The 21592-nt window shown below is 37.0% G+C and overlaps 2 protein-coding genes across 2 annotated transcripts in view; both read left to right on the top strand.

The window, feature by feature from the left end:
• LOC129241752 (myb-like protein A) overlaps positions 1-21592 on the top strand; it is a 166165-nt gene that overhangs the window by 8776 nt on the left and 135797 nt on the right. The window lies entirely within an intron of this gene.
• On the top strand, positions 7064-8133 carry LOC129242073 (piggyBac transposable element-derived protein 4-like). The gene is made up of 2 exons (XM_054878632.1): positions 7064-8002; positions 8071-8133. Exons 1-2 carry the CDS (start codon positions 7064-7066, stop codon positions 8131-8133), a joined length of 1002 nt encoding a protein of 333 aa, XP_054734607.1.

The raw sequence follows: 21592 nt of genomic DNA, 5'->3' as shown, positions 1-21592 counted from the left end.
TTTTGTTTTTAAAGTTTTTAGGAATTTTTCAAAGGTGTGTTTTCATATAATAAAAAAAGTTTAATTCGGGCCTAGACAATCCCTTCCAAAATTATTTGCATAATATTCGAATACGAATGCAGTATTTTGCACTAATCTTTCGTTTGTTCGCTGTATGTATTTAAATATAATATAACTTGAAAAGTTATCTTACTGGGAAACTTTGAGGCATTATTGAGCATGACCTCTGTTATTAATAAAAAAATCTGAGGTGAATATTTTTTAAAATAGCAAAAAAAAATGTTTTTTCTCAAAAGTTAGGGATACAAAAATTTAATTAAAAGAGGAAACAATTTTTTAAAAAGTAATTTTATTCTTAATAATAAAAAAAGATGTTATTCAAATGTTAAAAATAGCAGAAAATATTTAACTTTAAAATGCCTTATACCAAAACTTTCAACATTGAATAAACCTAAAAATTAATATCAGGTGCGCAATTAAGTTCTCGCTGTTTTTTGATGAAAATACAACTTTATTCTGAAAAAATGGTTACAAGTGAATCATTAAAAGCATTGCCCATCGCTGGCTGCTACTTTGTCCCATCTTTCTGGGAGATCTCGTATACCTTCGCGGTAAAACTGTTCTTCTTTTGAGGCTCTCCACGGATCAAGTCATTTTTTGACCCGGGCATGACTGGGCAGTCCCCATGACTTTTTTTCTTTGGATTACTGTAATGAATCCATTTTTCATCACTCGTCACAATGCGATGAAGAAAACCCTTCCTTTTTTGCAGCTGGACTAGTTGTTCACAGGCGAAAATCGGAGCGACGGAACCAATCTCGGCACGTTGTCTCACTTAAAGCAGCATCTCCATAAACTTTTTGTTGCTCTCGATGCGTTTCAGCCGCCGTTTTTTTCGAATGAAAGAGGAAAATTAACACTTCCCGCAAATGACGGTTATTCGGCACAAAATCCGACATTTTCACAAAACCAAAAATATATATGATACCAAAACAAAATCACTAATGTGTTGAAGCAGTTTGTTTACCATATGTCTAGGCTTGGTTTGTGACGTTTAGGTTATGTTAGAATCGACTAGCACACACTGCTGGCAGTAACTATTGACAAACAGTGGGAATTTAGTTCCGCACCTAATATTGTACATTTTTTTGAAAATTGTTCAGTTTTTTTCTGATTATACTGAAGCATTCAAATAAAGCAATTTTTAGAAAAATTTACGACAATAGATAAAAGCTGGGAACATTTGACATACCAGTGAATAGCTCAAAACAGCCACAGGGCCTAATTGTGTACAATAAACTGGAGGAGGAAGTAATTTGTAATTCATGCAACTTTGCCATTGCAACTGCGACTTATGCAAAGGTTCGCTGTTTTGGTGAACTCTATTCTTGCCCAATATGATATTTTTTTCTTTATATTAATATTATTTTCTTTCTGCATATTAAAATATATATGTCTTGGTCACTGACAGACCAACTTGTGCATTGATTTTGCGCGGGTAATCCATTTTTTCATTGTTCCTTAGTTCTTCGTGAATTGGGATCCATATTTCATTCTCGATAACGAAACTTTGAAGTCATCAAAATATTGCATTGTATTTGGATTGTGGGTAAAGGCGGTAAACTGTATTCTGTTTAAGTTCGTGCACTTTCACTCACTGATTCTTTAACATCATATCGTGACAAGTCATTCAAGGAAACTTCTGAAGACAGTACCGCACTGAAATTGGGTAAATCACTCGTGAATGGTTTTTATTGAGTGCGAAAAGTCTACATATCTTATGAAGCGAGCTTCCTCTTCATTCCGGCGTTTAAATTAACTTAATTAGGATCACTTTTTTTCTTTTTAATGCTTAGATGCTACTGCTTTGCTTTTTTTTTTTTATAGTTTATTGGGCCCTTCAAGTGTACGACTTCTTTGTCCCCCTGCTCCGACTTTTCACTTTAGTCGTAGAAGTACTAAAGAATGTATTGAATTTTCTCTCTTTTACTTGCAAAAAGGGACCCTGCAACACTCAATACCACTTTGACTAAACGGGAAACTGTCAAATAACTTGTTTTGAAGGAAAATAGCACCTTTAAATGTCCGCACATTATGACACGCATACTTCGTGGGCTTTGGGTCACTAAAGATATTTAGTATGAAGTGATCAGAAATTTTTACTTCACTTAACTTATATGTACTAAGAACTTTTTTTGCTTTACGCAATCAGCGCACGAAATTAAAATTTACTAATTTTTTTTTTACGCTAATACTGCTATATACCGGCCACCGTAGCCGAATGGGTTGGTGCGTGTCTGGCACTTCGGGTGCCCATTTTTGGTCGATAGAAGGCAGAAAAGGAAATTAACAATCTGAACATTTTTATGACTGGATTACGCGTTATCAAAATTTTATTGTAGGCACTGCAACACATTTTACAATAATACTCGCCACTGTAGCCATGAAACACCAAATGAAAGAAAAAGTATTGTTTAATGGCGGTTAGGAAACATTAAATATCCGATAGTGTTTCTGCGATGAAAAAAATCCAAACACTCAAACAAAAGGTGTAAGGGCCAATTATATAAATATAAGGTGGCACTAAATTAATCACACTATTGGACGATTTATAATTATGTGTAAAAAAAGCTTGGCGATATATGTACGTATGTATGACATTTGGTGAAAATGTGTTTTTATATTTACTACCGGAGGCATTCAGGTGGAAAATTGAAAATTTTCAAGGCGCTTGTCTCGAATTCTTTGCACTATGATGTTCCTCCTGCAAGCGAGCTGCATGCCTTTATTTAGCCTTAATACTAAACACAAAAGTTACAACCGCGAAATAAAAAGTGTGAAGTGCTTTATTTACTTAAGTGTAGATGGCTTATACAATTCGCACGAGATCCTTCTTATTTATTTACACATTTCCAGTTGGTTTCCTCTTTTACACATTTTACAATTTTCAGTTCTGGCACCTTAGAGTCTTCTGGCACCTAGAGTTGCCATGGAAATCAGTATAATTTCGCTTTCGGGCGCTTAACCTCCAATCGCGCTGAACTATTCTAAAACTATACACCAAAACCAGCATCCCCCATAAATATTATTGTGAGCAATTTTGTGCCCCCATACACAAGTCGTATATCATAACTACGAAACACTACATTTGTAAACACACAAATGTTCTCGTATGTATGTATTGGTTATATATTGTACATAAGTATGTATGAACGTAAAGGCAGCGTAAGCTTGCTTTTGGCTCAATGCAAACTGAAAATTGCCATTCAGCTGCAGCTTTTCTAAAAAAATTGGATATGTACGCCCGTCCTTAAATCATTTTTTTCCATTTTTCGTTTGCCTCACCGTCCGTTTTCACGCTTTTATGCACAACAGTGCATTTGGCTTCTACGTATTTGCTTGCTGCGGGCCATTAGATTGCTGGCGCAGAGAAAAAAATTACACCTCACGCTTGCCTGATTCAAGCTAGCTTTGGGGTTGTCAGCATGTTTTGCAGTTTGGGGCTCACTTCTCGTTTTCCGACTCTGAATATTTCCCCCTCACGTGCATATATATGTACGTGGGTCTATGCCACCTCTAACACATATACCATATTTAAGTATGTGTATATGTAAATATGTGTATGTATATCTGCTTCTTTCTTCACACTTTAGTTTGTTCATTTGGTTGTACATCTGCTGGTGTATTTTTATATTTTTATACCCGCGCGCGGTCGCCGTAGCCGAATGAGTTGGTGCGCGACTACCATTCGAAATTCACAGAGAGAACGTGGGTTCGAATCTCGGTGAAAACACCAAAATTAAGAAAAACATATTTCTAATAGCGGTCGCCCCTCGGCAGGCAATGGCAAACATCCGAGTGTATTTCTGCAATGAAAAAGCTCCTCCTAAAAAATATCTGCCGTTCGGAGTCGGCTTAAAACGGGAATAACATCAAGACGCACACCACAAATAGAATGAGGAGCTCGGCCAAACACCCAAAAAGGGTGTACGCGCCAATTATATATATAAAACCAGCGCGCACTTGTACATAAATGTATTATAATTTTCCCATATAACGGTTGTGTGCAACATCTCAAATGAATCGAAAAAAATATAGACATAAACCTTATTCTCTTTTTACGCGATATATGTACACGATTCCAAGAAAGTCGTGTAAAAGCCAATTAGTGTAAAAAAAGAATTAGGTGGAAACAGTATTAAAAAAATCTTTTTAGAGTTCACTTAAAAATTTATTTCGTGCTTACACATTTTAGTTCATTGAATATATTTTAAGAAATACATTATTGGGTTGTTCGGAAAGTAATTCCGTTTGTTTGTGGATATATCGAGCTTTGAGGTTAAACCCAGGCCTTTCAGGTAGTCATAAACAGCTGAATTCGATAAATTTAACCTCTCACCGATCTCACGTGTTGTTATTCGTCGGTTTGCATCAACTAATGTCTTTATCGCATCTTTATTAGCTTCAACCGGCCTTCCAGAACCATCTGGCACTGGCGTATTGTCAACACATCTTCTCTGTACACATCGGCTAATTTCTTTCTGGCTTGAACAGCATTTTTACCTTTTCTATAGTAAAAGAGTAAAATATGACGAAAATGCTGCTTATTGCTCTTCATATTTAAAAGGGCACCGAACAAAAACTACTGCGTAAAATCAATTGAACTTATTCACATATAAGCCTTGCTATATCGGCTGTGAAAACATATAATGGCAATGGGACTTAAGTGTGAAGTTAGCTGTGAAAAAATACAATTAAATCTTCTGTTGGGAAATTACTTTCCGGAGAACCCAATATAAATGGCGAGAGCGAAATATACCGAGCCTCAGAGACTTAATTTGCTCTATTCGATTCAAGAAAAATTCATAAATTATTGCAAATCGTGTTCAAATAAAACAATTCGTGTAAAAAAGTTGTTTTTCTTTTTAACTCAGATCAAACTCGTGTAAAAAGAGAATTAGGTGTATGCCCATTTATATACTAAAAAGCGCAGAGTGATGAGAATACCCGATTTAGCCATGTCTGTCAGCTCACTTGATAACCCGAGCAAAAATTAATGCAATTCAATTCGACTTGGTGGCGATGCCACACCCACTTTAGATTAAATTTATGCATCTCGATAACGATTCAATCAAATTTATCAAAACTTGGTGCAGTTATTGCTCCCAAAACCACGCCTACTTTTTATGTGTTAAGGCTAAACTGACATTCGTCCCTGTGATGGTAAAGCCTATAACTCTCATTGCTTATAAGTTTTTTGGATGCCAAGAATTAACGAAATTTCACTAAAGGGGTTAGGGGCAGACAGAGGCCCGAAAAAATTATGATTTTCAATAATTTTGTTTTTGCTAGTCAATTGCTTTATATTAAAAATAAAAACATTTCATTTATACATCATGTTTCGACTTGACTTCAGCAAAATTGAAAATAATAATAATAATAATTGCAAAATATATCGCTGTTTGAGTGGAACCCGTTTCTCCAGTCCCTTGCGGTAATCATCACAAGTCATTGGAGATTCATCTAAAATCAATGGGACAAGAGAAATTAGTTTTATTAATAGATAATTTTGTGCCTGATCGAAGCTTTTTCTCAAAATTAACAATATGGCGGCCTCGGGAAATATTTTTCAGATTTTCGAGAAAAACCCGACAACTAATTGTTAAAAAAAATCGAAATTTAAAAAAAGAGAAATCTTTCTATCAGGCAGGAGTTATTTATGTTTTTCAAAAGCAGTTTAAATTTTATTGAAATCTACCAAGCGGTTTTTAGGGTAGAGTGATAACCAGTTCAAAAAACATAGTTTTGAGAAAAACGCATTCAAAGTTTTGATTTCGATTTATGTGAAGTTATACGAACAATTTAATTACTTGCACTGTGTTGTCTATTCCTGGGCCATATAATAGTTCTTCGGCCGTCATAGCAGCTGCCAAATTATCGATTTGCTGTGGCCTACGTAGCATTCTACCTTCTCGAGTGTTATCGTTAGCGCGCTCATCTGCCACTTACATACGTCGGTTGCTGGCAGCTGCTGCTAGCTTCTTGCTCTCGAACGCTCCGAAGCGCCGGGTATAAAACGTTGGTCCGAACCGAATTTAGCACTTCCTTACTTGCTTTGTTAGTTTACTTTTAGGAGCCCGCTTGTTTGCTTGTTTACTTGCATTATTTCAATTCAGACATTCGTTGCTATTTCTTAAACATTGTCGCAGTATACCCTTGGCCTTATCTGCATACATTTGTATGCATGTAAGAGTCAGTGTGTATGTATGGATAGCTCTATCTTTTTCCGTTTTCCCTATCAGCTTTGTAACATCTGTTGGTAAACATTTTCGTCACGGTATTTCTATTTGTTTTGCTTGCGTTGTATGCAATGCGGTTGTTTGGCGAAAAAAAGGCAGTTAAATATGAGTAAAACAAAAACAAAAACAAAAGTAAAAAATTATACAATGTTGAATGCATTGCTCTCGGAATCACCCAACCACTATGCCTCCTAATTCCATAGCCATTTCTACGGATTTCTATCTGACTAATTTATTTATTTGCGATGCTGTGATATTTTGTAATTGAGTTTTGGTTATGCTTTAGCCCTTTGACCAAAGCTTTTAACTCTTTCAGGTTTGGTGGTTAGTTTTGAAACCACCTTTTCGCGATTTTTTTAAATATATTTTTACGCCATCTATCGATAATGTGCAGTACTACTATGCTTCCTTATGCCCTTGTTTGTCAACGCGTTGCAATCTTTGAAGTAGAGAAGTGACGGTTGAGTTGTTTCAAATATTTGAAAATGCAGTGCAGTGTTAATTTTTCAACGGAAGAGTTTGAAATTCATTAAAAAAGCTAAGAGTGCTTATTATGTTACAATTTCCGTGTTTTTCTGTTATTTAGTGTTGGTTTCCTTGGTTTATGATAAAATCTTAAAGAATCTCGTAAAGGTAAGTTATAAATAGCGCAAATATTACGGTGGTTAGTTTACTAACCACTGTGACTTAAGTAGGTCATATTTTGTTCGTTGTTCATATGTAATTAAACTAATGAAATAATTTATTGTATTTAGTTTTCCAGAATGCCGCGCGTACTGAATGAACGTGAGATTGCAGACTTTCTTTTAGAAGACATACCATCAGATGGTGAGAGTGTATGTAGCGTGGAGCCAGATGAAGATGACAACAATGATGGATCGCAAAGTATGATGGTGCTCGGTGACATACCCCCCGAGTTACAGCCAGAGTTAGATGATGGATTTACCTCGGATGATGACGTTCCTTTGTCAAATTTAGACTTGCCTTCAACTTCAGCCAGTCATAATCAAACTGAAGTGGTGAAACCTAAGTGGAAGAGACACTACAAAATGGAAGAGCCAAGTGAGTATATAGGAGGTGGAGGTGTACCGACAAATATAATTGATTTGGAGAATGTCACACCAACACAACTATTTCGCATGTTTTGGTCAGAGGATCTAGTTGAAATAATCTGCTTCCAAACGAATTTATACGCCACGCAAAAAGAAACGCCATATACGCCTACTACGCCTGAAGAAGTAGAAGTATTTCTTGCTCTAAATTTGGTGATGGGTATAAAAAAAATGCCCAGCTATAAAAACTACTGGTCTTCTGCCCCAGACCTGCATGATCCTTACATATCGTCTTTTATGCCACTCAATCGCTTTGGCTGGCTTCTGAATAACTTGCATTTGAATGATAGCAACATGATGCCCAATAAAACCGCAGCTAATTATGACAAGCTTTACAAAGTTAGACCTCTCTTGGATATATTGCAAAGAAATTTTGACAAAAACTATTATGCTTCAGAAAAAGTTGCTATAGATGAAAGCATGATAAAATTCAAGGGCCGCAATTATTTGAAACAGTATATGCCAAAAAAGCCAATAAAACGCGGATATAAAGTCTGGATGAAATGTGCAGAGTCCGGATACTGTTTAGATTTCGACATATATACTGGAAAAGAAGGTGACAAGGTACAGGTTGATCTCGGTGGAAAGGTGGTTCGTCAGTTTTGCGAAGACTTAAAATATAAAAATCATAAAGTATTTTTTGATAATTATTTTAATAGCTATTCTCTACAAGTCGATCTGCGAAAAGACAATGTATTAGCATGTGGCACTGTCAATTCTAATCGCAAAAATCTGCCAAAACTAAAAGAAGACAAAGATTTGTCACGGGGACAGTATGATTACAGGGTCAGTAACACGAACGTTGCGGTTCTAAAATGGAAAGACAAAAGATCAGTTTTCATTCTCACCAATTATATAGATCCAACGAAAGCAGGAGTTGTTACTCGTAGAGAACGCAATGGAGACAGGACTGAAGTAGCATGTCCTGAAGCTGTGATGCAGTACAACAGTTGCATGAACTATGTTGATAAATTCGACCAGTTGAAAAGTACTTATGCCATCGACAGAAAGTCGCACAAATGGTGGCACCGAATTTTTTTTCACTTCTTGGATTGCGCAGTTGTGAATGCTTTTTTAGTATATAAAGAGATCCAGAAAGAACACCACCCACAATTGGACCAATTGGATACAAAAGACTTTCGCAGAAGTGTTTACCAAGGCATACTAGCACCAGCTCAGGCGAAGAACGGCAAGCATTCCAGACGTTCTCTCAGTGGCTCTGGACCGTCAACACCATTACCAGTTCTGATAAAGCGTCATAAGCCTTCAGTTCCGACAGAGTTACGCACGGAAAGTAATATGCATCAGCCAGAGCGATCTACTTCACGAAGATGCGCGAAATGCAGCACTAAAAGAAGTCCAGCACGTACTGTTTGGCAATGTAGCACCTGTAAAGTCCCCCTTTGTATCCGCAAAGACAAAACATGTTTTGTAGATTTTCATAAGAAATAATTATTCATGTATTTTGCATAAACATAACATTTTATTTTTCATTACTGCTTAAATTAGTTTTATGCTGAACGCCACAGTGGTTAGTAAACTAACCACCTCGTACCTCAAAAACCTTAAAAGATATTTTTGTAAAAAAAATTTTTTCTTAATAATTAAAGCCTTATTAAACCAAATATCAAATTGTTTTATTTATAAAGTCATCATATTAAAACTGTGGCTGAAAGAGTTAACACGATTCGTTTCCTGCTGGCGTAGGATTTCGTATATGATTTAGACGTTTTTATATTTTTTCTTTTTAGAATACACAGCTGCAAGCGTTGGTTTGCAATATCAAATAAGGAAGTAATTATGTGTTCATACCTTGCACTTTCATTTCAATGCGTTGATATTTTTATTTTATCTCACATTGAATCGTCACTCATACGCACGGGTTAACCACCGTTGCACGATCATATGAGACATATCCGAGATATACGGAAATGGTGGCTTGCTACTAATTTTTTCTGATAACATTTTTTTAAATGCTGTGCCATTTTTAAAGTTGGGCAACTGGTTAGCTTTTTTTCTATAAAAACCGCAGCACTGTGGGAAAGCAAATTTGTAAGAATGAAATAGATAGGTATTGAAAAGTTTGAATATCTGTTCGTGAAGGCATAAAAGCAAAATTTTAAATCCTTAAGGGGGGAGGTAACGTTAATTCATGGAAAAAAGGCACATTTTTATGATTTTTTTTCGATGACACAGTTAAAATTTATTCGTCAAATCTTTTACTACATAAAACTATAGCATTTGAAGTATATTATGTGAAATTTTCATCCAAAAATATTTAAAAATACGGCAATGGCAGAAATTATTCGGACGCATCTCAAAAAAAGTAGTTTTGCGGTGCCCCTCATAACTCGGTGTTAAATCATCTGAAATCAAAAAACCAAAGTTATTTCGTTAGATAATCGTTTTCTCCGGGTAACGCCGAGAGGGTTTTTTGAAATTAAAAATTTTTCGATTTTTGGGAACACGTTAAAGTTAAAAACACGATTTTCGCGTAAAATAAAAAAAAAAATGCAAAAAAAAAATTTAAAAACGTTACGCCCCCCTTAAACAAGAACTCTTTTTTAGAATATATAGTATACATATTCTATCACGCTGTCAGTTTTAGATTAAATGCCTTCTTCTACGGTGGAGGACGGACTATTAAATTGTATTTCTTTTATACTCCCGTGACGTACTTAGAACAATACCCGCTGATTACTCTACCCTCAATGAATATGATGTTCTTATTAAGGTTATTGGCGCTTATTATGAAGGTTTAAGGCCTTAAAATATCCAAAATATATTAGTACTATCAGCAACTTACCTCAAATGAAATTCACAGCATGTCCAAAAAGTGGTAGGAATTAGTCAGTAAAATATAAAATATTCACATACTATATATAATTATATATATATCTAGTTTGAGCTTACATCCTTTGCCAGTTTCTCAACCCAGATCCTCCTCCAATTTATGGTGTACACCTCGATGTTTTTCTGCAAAATGGAGGGGCCTACAATTTCGTGACACCTCCAGACAGCAGATGTTAAAAAAAAAAAATTAAGAGCTTTTCATGGCAGAAATACAATGATTCAATAATGAAAACACAGTCAAATAATAATAAAAAGGCCTTTATTGTTTTTCTAAATATTCTACTTTGAAATCAATACACTTCTGTATTTGCCTGATACCTCCAAACAGTGCTGTGCAAAGGGATCAATAGCTACTGCAAGCGTTGAAGAACGTTAACCTCGCCTTTTATTTTTGATATTCGCGAACAAAAGGAAATCATTAGGTGTAAAATCGGGGCTGTAAGGTGAGTGACCTCTTAATTCCAACTTTTCAGTTCTCAAAAATGATCTTATGTGAGCCGATACGTGAGAGTTCGCACTGCATTGCTGAAAGACGATTCGTCTCTTGGGTTTGGTTTTCATTAATTCTCCGAAAACTTTTGGTAAACAAATGGTGGTGACCCACTTAAAATTTACTATTTTAAGTTTCTTTTTTCGACAGACGACCATTTGCTTTGAGGTGCTTCTTTCGCTAACAACTTTTGTTGGATTAAGCTCGTCTCGGAACACCCATGAGCTCAATTCCAATTCAATTGGTTCCATCTCTTTTGCATAGATCCAATATTCTTCACCTGTTATAATAAGATGAACCACCACGGCTGAATTTCCGAAAAATTTCTTTCTATCAATCGACACGAGTGCTTTTTAGGGTAACTGTGAAATTATGCGGCTTCCAACGAGAACAAATATTTTTGACGAGCAAATGTTCATGTAATATTGAATGTGTGCCAGTCCCACTAATGCCCAAGGATGCCTCTATTTCTTGATACTCGCATAACAATTGACGATATTTGCGTTATCAATTAACGCAGAGTACACTTACCGATTTTGGGCGACCTTCACGAAATACTTCCTGCAAGGATCGTATTACACCTCATCACTTGTAGTGTTGCAAAGGCTACCCTGTTAAAAGGGCAATCTTTGTATGCTCACATGTTTGCCATTGCTTGTGTAAGGGTGACTACTATTATAAAAATACTTTTTCTGTCATTTGAAGTTTCATGCCCACGGTTTCGAGCCCGGACACTACCCACTCGGCTACAGCGGCCAATACTAAAATATACTCTACTGTCCACAATAAACGTATGCCAATGCATAATCCAGTTATAAAAATTGTCAGATTGTTATTTACTTTTTCTGCCTTCAATTGTCCGAAAATGGGCACCTCGAAGTGGTAGTCTGAGTTTTAGAAGAAGAAAAACTTTAGAAAGAGCTATATATGGTAATTATTTGTTGGTAATTTTAAGTACTTGAGCAAAAATTAGTTTTTAATGATTTCTTTTTCCACCAACAAATATGTTTTCTCAAGCGCCGCATAACGTCTAGGAAATAATATATGGTACTACGTGCATTCCTATTCTGCTGCCTACATTGACAAGCAAAATTGAAACAATGGCATTGATAGCCCATTTTTATCCTGAGAGTGCGTTCAGCAATACTGCAAGCTGACCAGTTTTTTGTTTTTGTTTTTTGCTAACACGATTGTGGAAAGGTTTACTCTGCCCATTTAGTGTCGTCATTTGGCCCACGTAGAGCTAATTTTTCTCTAGAGTGCCATAAAATATCAATAAAATCAGCTAATGCACAAACAGCTCAGATATTTAAATGCAATATTATTTGAACTATTGTCAAACTAGGAATTGAAAACATCGGAAATGTGCTGCTGCATGTTCGTTAGAGGCACGCAGTTGAATAAAGTCATATTTCATAGTTAATCAAAATATTGACTTTTCCAGCAAAATTTCGTGAAAAATATTGAATGGAGCTACCGTAGCATATTTTCAAGCGGATTAATTGAAGGTACATACTTTATTTTAGAGTTTTTTACGTAAACTTCATACTACACTGCCAGCAACCATGGAATATAAATAAATATAAAAATTGCTCGTTAGCAGTGTGTCACCAAAGGAGTTTTTTTTACAATAAATTTAATACAAAAAAAAATTATGTTACGCTACAATTTAGTGTCGTCCATAGTCGGAACATTTAGTGTCGTCCACTCGGAGGAGGAAGAAGGGATTACATAACTTTTGTCCAGAGAACTCGAAACTTTGAAAACACCTATTCACTTTTTCAAAGTTAATTTCATATTACTGGCACCTTTGATCTTTGCTGACTGGTATTCGGCATACGCACGCTTTGTATGGTGAGCAGATAAGATGAATATTGGGTAATAAGAGAACAGACATTCCGATCTAAAAGATTATTTGAGTAATAAAGTAACATCAATAATGCCCGGCACCCGATACCCCTGCAGAGGTCTTAATGAAGGTTATATACAGTTAGAAGGCCGAAAAAAGGAAGCACATTTTCCAGAATTGTTTCTAAGAAAACTTTTAAATTTATTGATCTAAGAATTTATACATAGATTTTATTATCTTTTAACTGTATTTTAATACTTAATATTAGTAAAAATACTTATTTGGAAAGGAGCTACAGCTGCTCTCCTGGAGCTCCTCTCGAAGAAGACGTTTTGCAGTGACCACTATATCTCTGAACTGGATCCTTTGAAATTAAAAAACCAAACAGGTTTAGTTAAAGTAATGTTAAATCTAGTAACTAATCGTAGGAATAAGCAAAATAAATTTTCTTGACAAAATGGCGGTTTCTAAAAAAACAAAAGAAACGATTTTTGACCAAAATTGCGGCCTTGAATTGTTTAGGAAAAAAAGTACTAAGTTCCCGCTGATTGCCAATTGATGTCGCCAGTAGTGTGTGCTAGTCGATTCTAACATAACCTAAACGTCATAAACCAAGCTTAAACATATGGTAAACAAACTGCTTCCACACATTAGTGATTTTGTTTTGGTATCATATACTTTTGATTTTGTGAAAATGTCTGATTTTGTGCCGAATAATCGTCATTTGCGGGAAGTGTTGATTTTCCTCTTTCATTCGAAAAAAACGGCGGCTAAAGTGCATTGAGAGCTACAAGAAGGTTATGGAGATGTTGCTTTCAGTGAAACAACGTGTTAAGATTGGTTCCATCGCTTCAAAGACGGTGGTTTTAGTGTTGACGACCGTCCGCGTGAAGAAAGGCCAAAAACCATTGACGACGCTGAATTGGAAGCATTGCTCAATGAGGATCCGTATTAAACGCAAGAAGAGCTTCTTTCAGTATTAGGAGTTACCCGCCAATCGATTTCCAAGCGATTTCAACAGGCGACTTGGGTTCCTTATGATACCAAGGGATGTTGAACGCCGTGTTTTCGCCTGTTAACAACTGGTTCAGCGGCAAAAAAGGAAGGGTTTTCTTCATCGCATCGTGACGGGTGATGAAAAATGGATTCATTACAGCAATCCAAAGAAAGAAAAGAAAGTCATGGAGACTCCCCGATCATGCTTCTACGTCGTCGCCCCGTCCGAACATTCACGCTGCGAAGGTTATGCCAAGTTGGTGTTATTTATTATGAACTGTCAAAACCAAGCGAAACCATCACTGGGGATCGGTATCGATTTCAATTTATGCGCAATACGCGGGGAGGCATGAAAACGTGATTCTGCAGCATGACAACGCTCGGCCTCACGTTGCCAAGCCCATTAAAACCTTCCAGGGAACACTGAAATGGGAAATCCTACCCCACCCGCCATATTCTCCAGATATTGCGCCGTCCGATTATCACCTGTTCCGATCGATGGCCTAGCTGACCATTCATATGAAGACATCAAAAAATGGCTTGATCCGTGGATAGCCTCAAAATATGAACATATTACCGCGACGGTATACGAGATCTACCAGAGAGATGAGAAAAAGTAGTAACCAGCGATGGGCAATACTTTCAATGATTGACTTGTAACCATTTTTTCAGAATAAATTTGTATTTTCATCAAAAAACAGCAAGAACTTAGTTGCGCACCTAATAATTAAAAAAAAATTTCTATTCATTACTAGAAAATATATTTAGGAAGCTCGTGTTAAAATTTGAGACTAATAGATTTAGCCGTTTTCGAGTAATGTTGGTCACCGACTTTGAAAACACCGTTTTGAGAAAACCGCGCTCCGGCCTCTGGAACACCTTTTCAAATTGGCGTATAACTTTGAAAATATTCACCGGAATGATATTAAATTTTGTATGAGTATTTTTAAGTACATGTACATTCAAAAAAAAACAAATAAAAAAAATTGATTTTTTGAAAATTCTTACTGTATATAACCCTTTAAAAACGCTCCGGTTGCCGCACCCCTCACAATAATGCGACCAGCCTTAAATTTGTAGAATAAAATCAGTATAGATATTGCCAAAGCTGTACTATATATCCAAATGAAATATTTTAAAGCATCAGATATAGCTGGCATTTTACCAGAATAAATAGGAGAGATCCCTCACTGCTGTGAATGTAGCCCTTAAATCCGATAAGGTTACCCTGCACGAAACCTTAAATCGACTACATCTTAGGTTTTGATTGAAAAAAATATTCAGAAAGCTTTGTTTGCCCAAGGGTCCTTAATACACTTTATTACTTACTCCTGACTGAAGTTACTCACTTATTTTCTTGCCAGCTAATCGATGGACTGGGTTTAAAGTTGAGATCACCGACTGAATATTTCTATGCAAAAATATAAGCTCTTATTGGCATTTTAATACAAATAAAAAATAGTTTAAAAAAACTAAAAAAACACGCTTTTATTGTTAATCGAACTAAAAAGTAGAAAATAAATTTTAATGACAAAGGGACCTATAATGAAGTAATAGCAAATCGAACGATCAGTCATAGTCAACTACCTCAGAACAGAATTATAACAAAAATTAAGATATAAATAGAGTAATTCAAATTAGAGTTAAAAGCGTGGGATGCTTGATATAGTAAATATTACAATCACTCTATTGGCAACTACCTATGTACAGAAGGTTATGAAAGTAAAGCAAAATGCATCCCACGCTTTTAACTCTAATTTGAATTACTCTATTTGTATCTTAATTTTTGTTACAATTCTGTAACCCAGTTTAGAACGACGACGAATAGGCATTTCGGTGTCTTCTTCAACACTTTGCTCAATAAATGTCCTTCTGGAAGAAATAAGGACCGAAGATGCCGCCAGTGCTCTATGAACTTATATATTTTCTAAAATAAATTTCCACAATTTGAAAGCGTTGCTCTGGCGTTAAACATTTCATAATGACTTGCCAAACCTTACTAAACAGAAATGTCAGCACAATTTGTCATTCTCAGCTACCAAACCACAGTTATGGTTATGATACAAACACACCCTTTAGAAGCGAAACAAATGCTTTTTTAACCACTTCAACCTTGTGTTTTTTTATACAAAAATTCAAAGGGCTACATAACAGCATACTCGAAATATTTCTAAAAGTTCTGATTAAAACTTTTAAGAAAAAAATTTCAATTTTTTTTTTTTTTAATTTTTAAAAAAATTTAAACGTGTGTTTATTTGATTGATTTTTGTAGGAGAATGGACTATATTTTTATAGAAACTTATTAGAATTAAGTAAGTATCAAAAAATTGTAAAAAGTTCTCAATAAGTCCCTGTGCTATAGTAATTAAATGCCTGCAGAAGCGAAACCGGCGAAGATCTCGACAGTATTAAACCAGTTTAAATATTCTCACTGCCAAAAACGCTAGCAAGTAGTGTCTAGGAGTTCAGTAAACAAGATATCACAAAAAAACTGAAAACGGGAAATGCCCTCAAGGGGAGCAGCTCCTCCAGGACTTAGAAAATTTCCACTGATTTTTTTTTTAATTAATTTTCAAGAATATTCTGAAGAATTTGTTTTCAATGTTTTACGCTTAATAGAAAGTGAAAAAATTCCTAAAGTCAGTGAAGTGATGAGCTTCGAACGAAAGATGAATAAGAACGAAAACTTTAGTCGCGCTCCTCCTCCTATTTGTGGTATGTGTCTTGATATTGTTCCACAAATGGAGGGACCTACAATTTCAAGCCGACTCCGAACGGCAGATATTTTTACGAGGAGCTTGTTGAAGGCAGAAATACACTCGGAGGTTTGCCATTGCCTACCGAGGGGCGACCGCTATTAGAAAAAAACTGTTTCTTAATTTTGTTGTTTCACCGAGGTTCGAACCTACGTTCTACCCGAATTCCGAATGGTAGTTACGCACCAATCCATTCCGCTACGGCGGGTGCCCCTTAAGACTAGAATCATCTCAGCATCTTCTACTCAGCTGCCCAGCTCTTGTCGGGCTAAGATTCAGATATCTGGGATTTCACTTTTTTGCTACCTCTGCGAATGTAGCTGGTTTAAACATTACACGTTATGTGAATTTAATCAGCAGCTTGAAGCGGTTAACGCAATGTGATCACCGTTTTGTCATCATCCTCCAACCCTAGCATCTTCTTCCCCCTGTTCGGTTTGAACGAATTTGACGAATTTGATTCATTGTTCAAATGGACCCACGCTTGGGCAGCCATGTATCTTAATCTAACCTTACCTGTATCCAAGCAGACTTGAAAGCTAAACGCCGTTTTACTAAACACTAGGAAATATATTTAAATCTATATATTTATAAATTTAAGACTACATTGAGTAAAGTTTTTATTCATTAATAGGAATTTGATTACTTAAAAAAATATGGGCACAAAATAAAAGCCCCAGTTTATTTTATTAAAACGTGATATTAAAAATGTTTCAGCTTCAGTGCAATGATTTGGCAACCCCCCTTATAGGTACATTAGGGTGGTTCACATAAGTATTCTGATAGAATTCGTGCCATCCCATTATTTTGTTACACTTACTACAACTTTTTATTTATCAATAATCAATTATTTATTTATTTTTTATGCATCTAAGATATGTGGCTGAAAATGTACGAAATGTCTATAGAATGGAATTTGTAAAATTTAAAAATTAATTCTAGTCTAATAGCACGCATTTTTAAAGCTAAAAGCTAACAGTCAAACATTGATCCGCAAGCCAATTGAACAACGCCTTTTCCATTTTTGGAAACTCAGAAATCTAAAGAGTTCTTCCTTTACTTGCACCAGATTCGGATCGCTTAACAAACTTCTTTGTGGACTGTTCATTTTTTAATTTGAGTTGTTGTTACTCTATACACGTGAAAGTTTTTAGCTAATGCATTAAGGGAAATTGCCGAGTATGTGCAAGCATCGAATTTCTGCTGTACTTTTCTACAAACTATCTTGAGTGAAACGCTTGAAAATGTTATATTATATAATATAACCGGGATCAATAATTCCATGATGTGGAATGTGTGTGTTCTTATCCCACCTCCACAATCAATGTCGTGACTGACGGGCTTTTCCGTTTTTTGGTATTGCAAATTTATAGTCAAAAGTGAACTAATACAGAGAAATTGTTGATTTATGTTGCATTATTCTTTTTTTTTAAACACATTTTATAATATTAAAAAAAAAAAAAACTTTTCTTTGCTGTCAGCGATCTCTAACAATGAACTTAAAAATGCGAAAAAATTTATTTACTTATAATTAAAATAAATTTACTCTTTTTCATGTCTTAGAATAGAATAAGCACCCCCCTAATGTCGATACATGCAATTACTTATATTACAAAAACTGTTTTGTTTCCCTTTTCCCCATATGAAAAAGCTTCGAAAATTAAAAAAAATGCGAGGGGAATCGTAAAAAGAAAAAAACCCTAAAGCATTCGGCGAACAAGTTGATCCCGGGAAATGTTTGCATTGATGGCGCGCCAGTCGAAGAGTAACTGGGTAATCGAATTCCATGCATCATTATTAAATCATTTCGTTTGTCACTATAAAAGTCTGCGCATGCATGGCAGTACAAAGACAAATACACGCTTGTACTTATATCCGTATGTACGAGGTGTGTTCAAAAAGTACAGAGACTTCAGAAAATTCACTGCAAAGATACATTGGAGTTTTTGGGTTTTCATGTTTTTTTTTTTTGGTTTGTTTTGTTTTGGTTTTTGGTTTTTTTTGTGTTGGTGCACATGTCCTGAACAGATGTTTGCAGTTTCAACTACTTATATATTTCAAATTTTGCTTGTTTTAGCTGATAAAAATACTAGACGTGTTTTGGTATACCAGACGATTTTTCGCTGTCGGGGAAAATAGATGAAAACAATTATATTTTTTGGCGAAAAATGGCACTGTAATCGCTCATTTTTCCGCATTCACCAGAATTGTCACTCAGTGAGTTGTACACATTGCCAAACCTGACAAAAAAACACATGAATGAAATGTGCCAAGTCTTCGATTCAGGAGGTAAAGACCACATCGCCGAAAAGGCCTAAGGTCGTACCAAAGAGCGCTTCGCAGAACTGTTTCGAAGATTTGTGAAACATATGTGTATAAATCTTATTTAACAAAAATAAACAGTCACCTTACTTTTTGAGCACACCTCCCATACCGCCATGGCGGTTGCTTTCCGGTTGGTTAAAGCGAACACTGAGTACCACCTTTTATATATACGTTCTTCTACATACATATGTACGGGCATATTTCATTCGAACGGGTCGATTATTCTTAGTAAACCAAAAAATATTTTATGATTCTGTATTCATAAGTTTGCCTGAGTGAGTCTGCATAGCGGGCGGAGCAAGCGTGGTGTGTTTGTCAGCCTATAACCGCCTACCACACAAGTGAATCGTTGGCAACGAGCACTTAATATGACAGTGAACGATTCACATACATTATTACATTCATACACACATACATACATACATGCGCACATCTATAGAGTAGAATGTATGCCACGCGTACGGCATGTATGGCGGCACACACAATGCTAAGTATATAAATTTGCAATCAATCAATTATTCAAACGCAATAATGGTGCCAGGACTCGAATGCTTCCAGCAAACTGGTTAAGATGCTCTATATATAGGTATGTACATTCATATGTTTGTAGACGAGTAACTACACAGTGGCATTGGTAACGACGCAATAAATTTGTCTACGAAAGCAAAGTTGTTGTTGGTGTTGTTGCTACCTTACAAAAGCGATTGATCATCAGATGATGCCTTGGTTAATGGAATGATGTGAGTTACACACATACATACATATGCTATGTGGCTCATATACACATACATATCTTACGCGTATTATTCAAGAAATATAAGAACTTCGAAAGTATTGTGTGAGAATTTACTACCAATAATATTCATTTACCTTGGCAATTTTCTTATAAAACCCGTTCAACAAAGTGAATTAGAATTTGTTGCTTAAAACAGATTTAGATACTGTATCTTTTTTTTTTTTTTATATAAATACCAACAAAGCAGTAAATTTTAAAATATAAATAAATATTAAATAAATAAATATGGTTCCATGTGTAGAAGTCCACGCAAGTGGGGAAAGTTACTGATCGCCATTCACTTGGGAATGGCCAGGACGATTCTTCTGCATATGGTTCAAGCAGCTCACAACGGCCGGGATTAGCCCACGTATCCTCTGGGTAGCTTCCGAACATCCGTTCGGGAGTGAGCTAACGTGAGAAGGCGAAACATTCCAGCATAGCTGGTTGTGCGTTGGGTTTGGGACCCGCCACTTAAAAATCGCCCCCAATGAAAAGTGTAAAAAAGCCTCGGATGAGACCTCCCTATACTGATGACGACCCCTGCAAACGAACTAAGGATTATGATTTGAGGGCATGCACCTGGAATGTCCGGTCCCTTAATGGGGAAGGTGCCTCTGCCCGGCTGGTTGATGTCCTCGTGAGAGTAAAGGCTGACATCACTGCCATCCAAGAGATGCGATGGACGGGGCAAGGTAAGAAAACCATAGGACCTTGCGACGTCTACTACAGCTGCCATGTAAAGGAGCGCAAATTCGGTGTCGGATTTGTTGTGGGAGAGAGACTTCGTCGCCAAGTACTGTCGTTCACTCCGGTGGACGAGCGTCTCGCAACAATCCGCATCAAAGCCCGTTTTTTCAACATATCGCTAATTTGCGCCCACGCCCCGACGGAAGAGAAGGACGATGCGACCAAAGATTCCTTCTATGAGTGCCTGGAACGTTCCTATGAGCGCTGCCCCCGCCACGACATAAAAGTCGTGCTTGGCGACTTCAACGCCAGGGTGGGCAAGGAGGGAATTTTTGGTCCCACAGTCGGAAAATTCAGCCTGCACAACGAAACATCCGGTAACGGACAGAGGCTGATCGACTTCGCCGGGGCCCGAAACATGGTAGTCTGCAGCACCAGATTCCAGCATAAAAAGATACACCAAGCTACCTGGCTGTCTCCTGATCGAAAAACGCGAAACCAGATCGATCATGTTGTGATAGATGGAAGACACGCTTCTAGTGTATTAGATGTACGCACGATCCGAGGACCCAACATCGACTCGGATCATTACCTTGTTGCAGCCAAGCTGCGCACCCGCCTCTGTGCAGCAAAAAACGTACATCTACCTACGCAAAGAATGTTCGACATCGAAAAGCTGCAATCACAACAGACAGCCAGAAGATTCGCCACTCGACTCTCACTCCTGCTCTCCGAAAGCACTGCCCAACAAATCGGCATGCGCGAGCAATGGAGCAACATTTCTCGTTCCCTACGTACCGCCGCCGAAGAAGAAATCGGATTCCGGCGAGCCCGAAAAAACAATTGGTACGACGAGGAATGTCATGCTGCCGCAGAAAGAAAAGATGCCGCCTATAGAGCCACGCTGCGATCGGGCGCAACGCGAGCCATGTGGGATCGCTACAGAGAGCTGAAAAAGGAAGAGAGACGTATTATCCGAAAGAAGAAACGAGAGGCCGAAATACGTGAGTGCGAAGAGCTTGAGATGCTGGCCAACAGGAACAACGCCCGAAAATTCTACCAGAAAGTTCGGCGGCTTACAGAAGGTTTCAAGACCGGGGCGTTTTCCTGTAAGAACAAAGACGGCGAACTGGTGACTGACGTACAGAGCAATCTTAGATTATGGAGGGAACACTTCTCGAACCTATTAAACAGTGACAACTGCGCATGTCACCGAGAAAGTGAAGATCCCGATACCCCAATCGTTGACGACGGAATTGTCGTTCCGCTACCCGACCATGACGAGGTGAGAATAGCAATATCACGGCTAAAGAACAACAAAGCCGCGGGCGCCGACGGACTGCCGGCTGAGCTATTCAAACATGGCGGCGAGGAGCTGGTAAGGTGCATGCATCAGCTCCTATGCATAATATGGTCGGATGAAAGCATGCCTGCCGATTGGAATTTA

The sequence above is a fragment of the Anastrepha obliqua genome, chromosome 3, assembly GCF_027943255.1.
Source record: "Anastrepha obliqua isolate idAnaObli1 chromosome 3, idAnaObli1_1.0, whole genome shotgun sequence".
Taxonomy (NCBI): Eukaryota; Metazoa; Arthropoda; class Insecta; order Diptera; family Tephritidae; genus Anastrepha; species Anastrepha obliqua.
The sequence above is the reverse complement of the archived record's forward strand: the minus strand, read 5'-3'. Positions and strand labels throughout refer to the sequence as shown.

Excerpts from the sequence above, each read along its gene's own strand:
- LOC129242073 (XM_054878632.1), top strand. The coding sequence starts at position 7,064 with ATGCCGCGCGTACTGAATGAACGTGAGATTGCAGACTTTCTTTTAGAA. Across the intron at positions 8,003-8,070 it reads TTGATCTCGGTGGAAAGGTG|CTATTCTCTACAAGTCGATC; the intron begins GTTCGTCAGTTT and ends TTATTTTAATAG.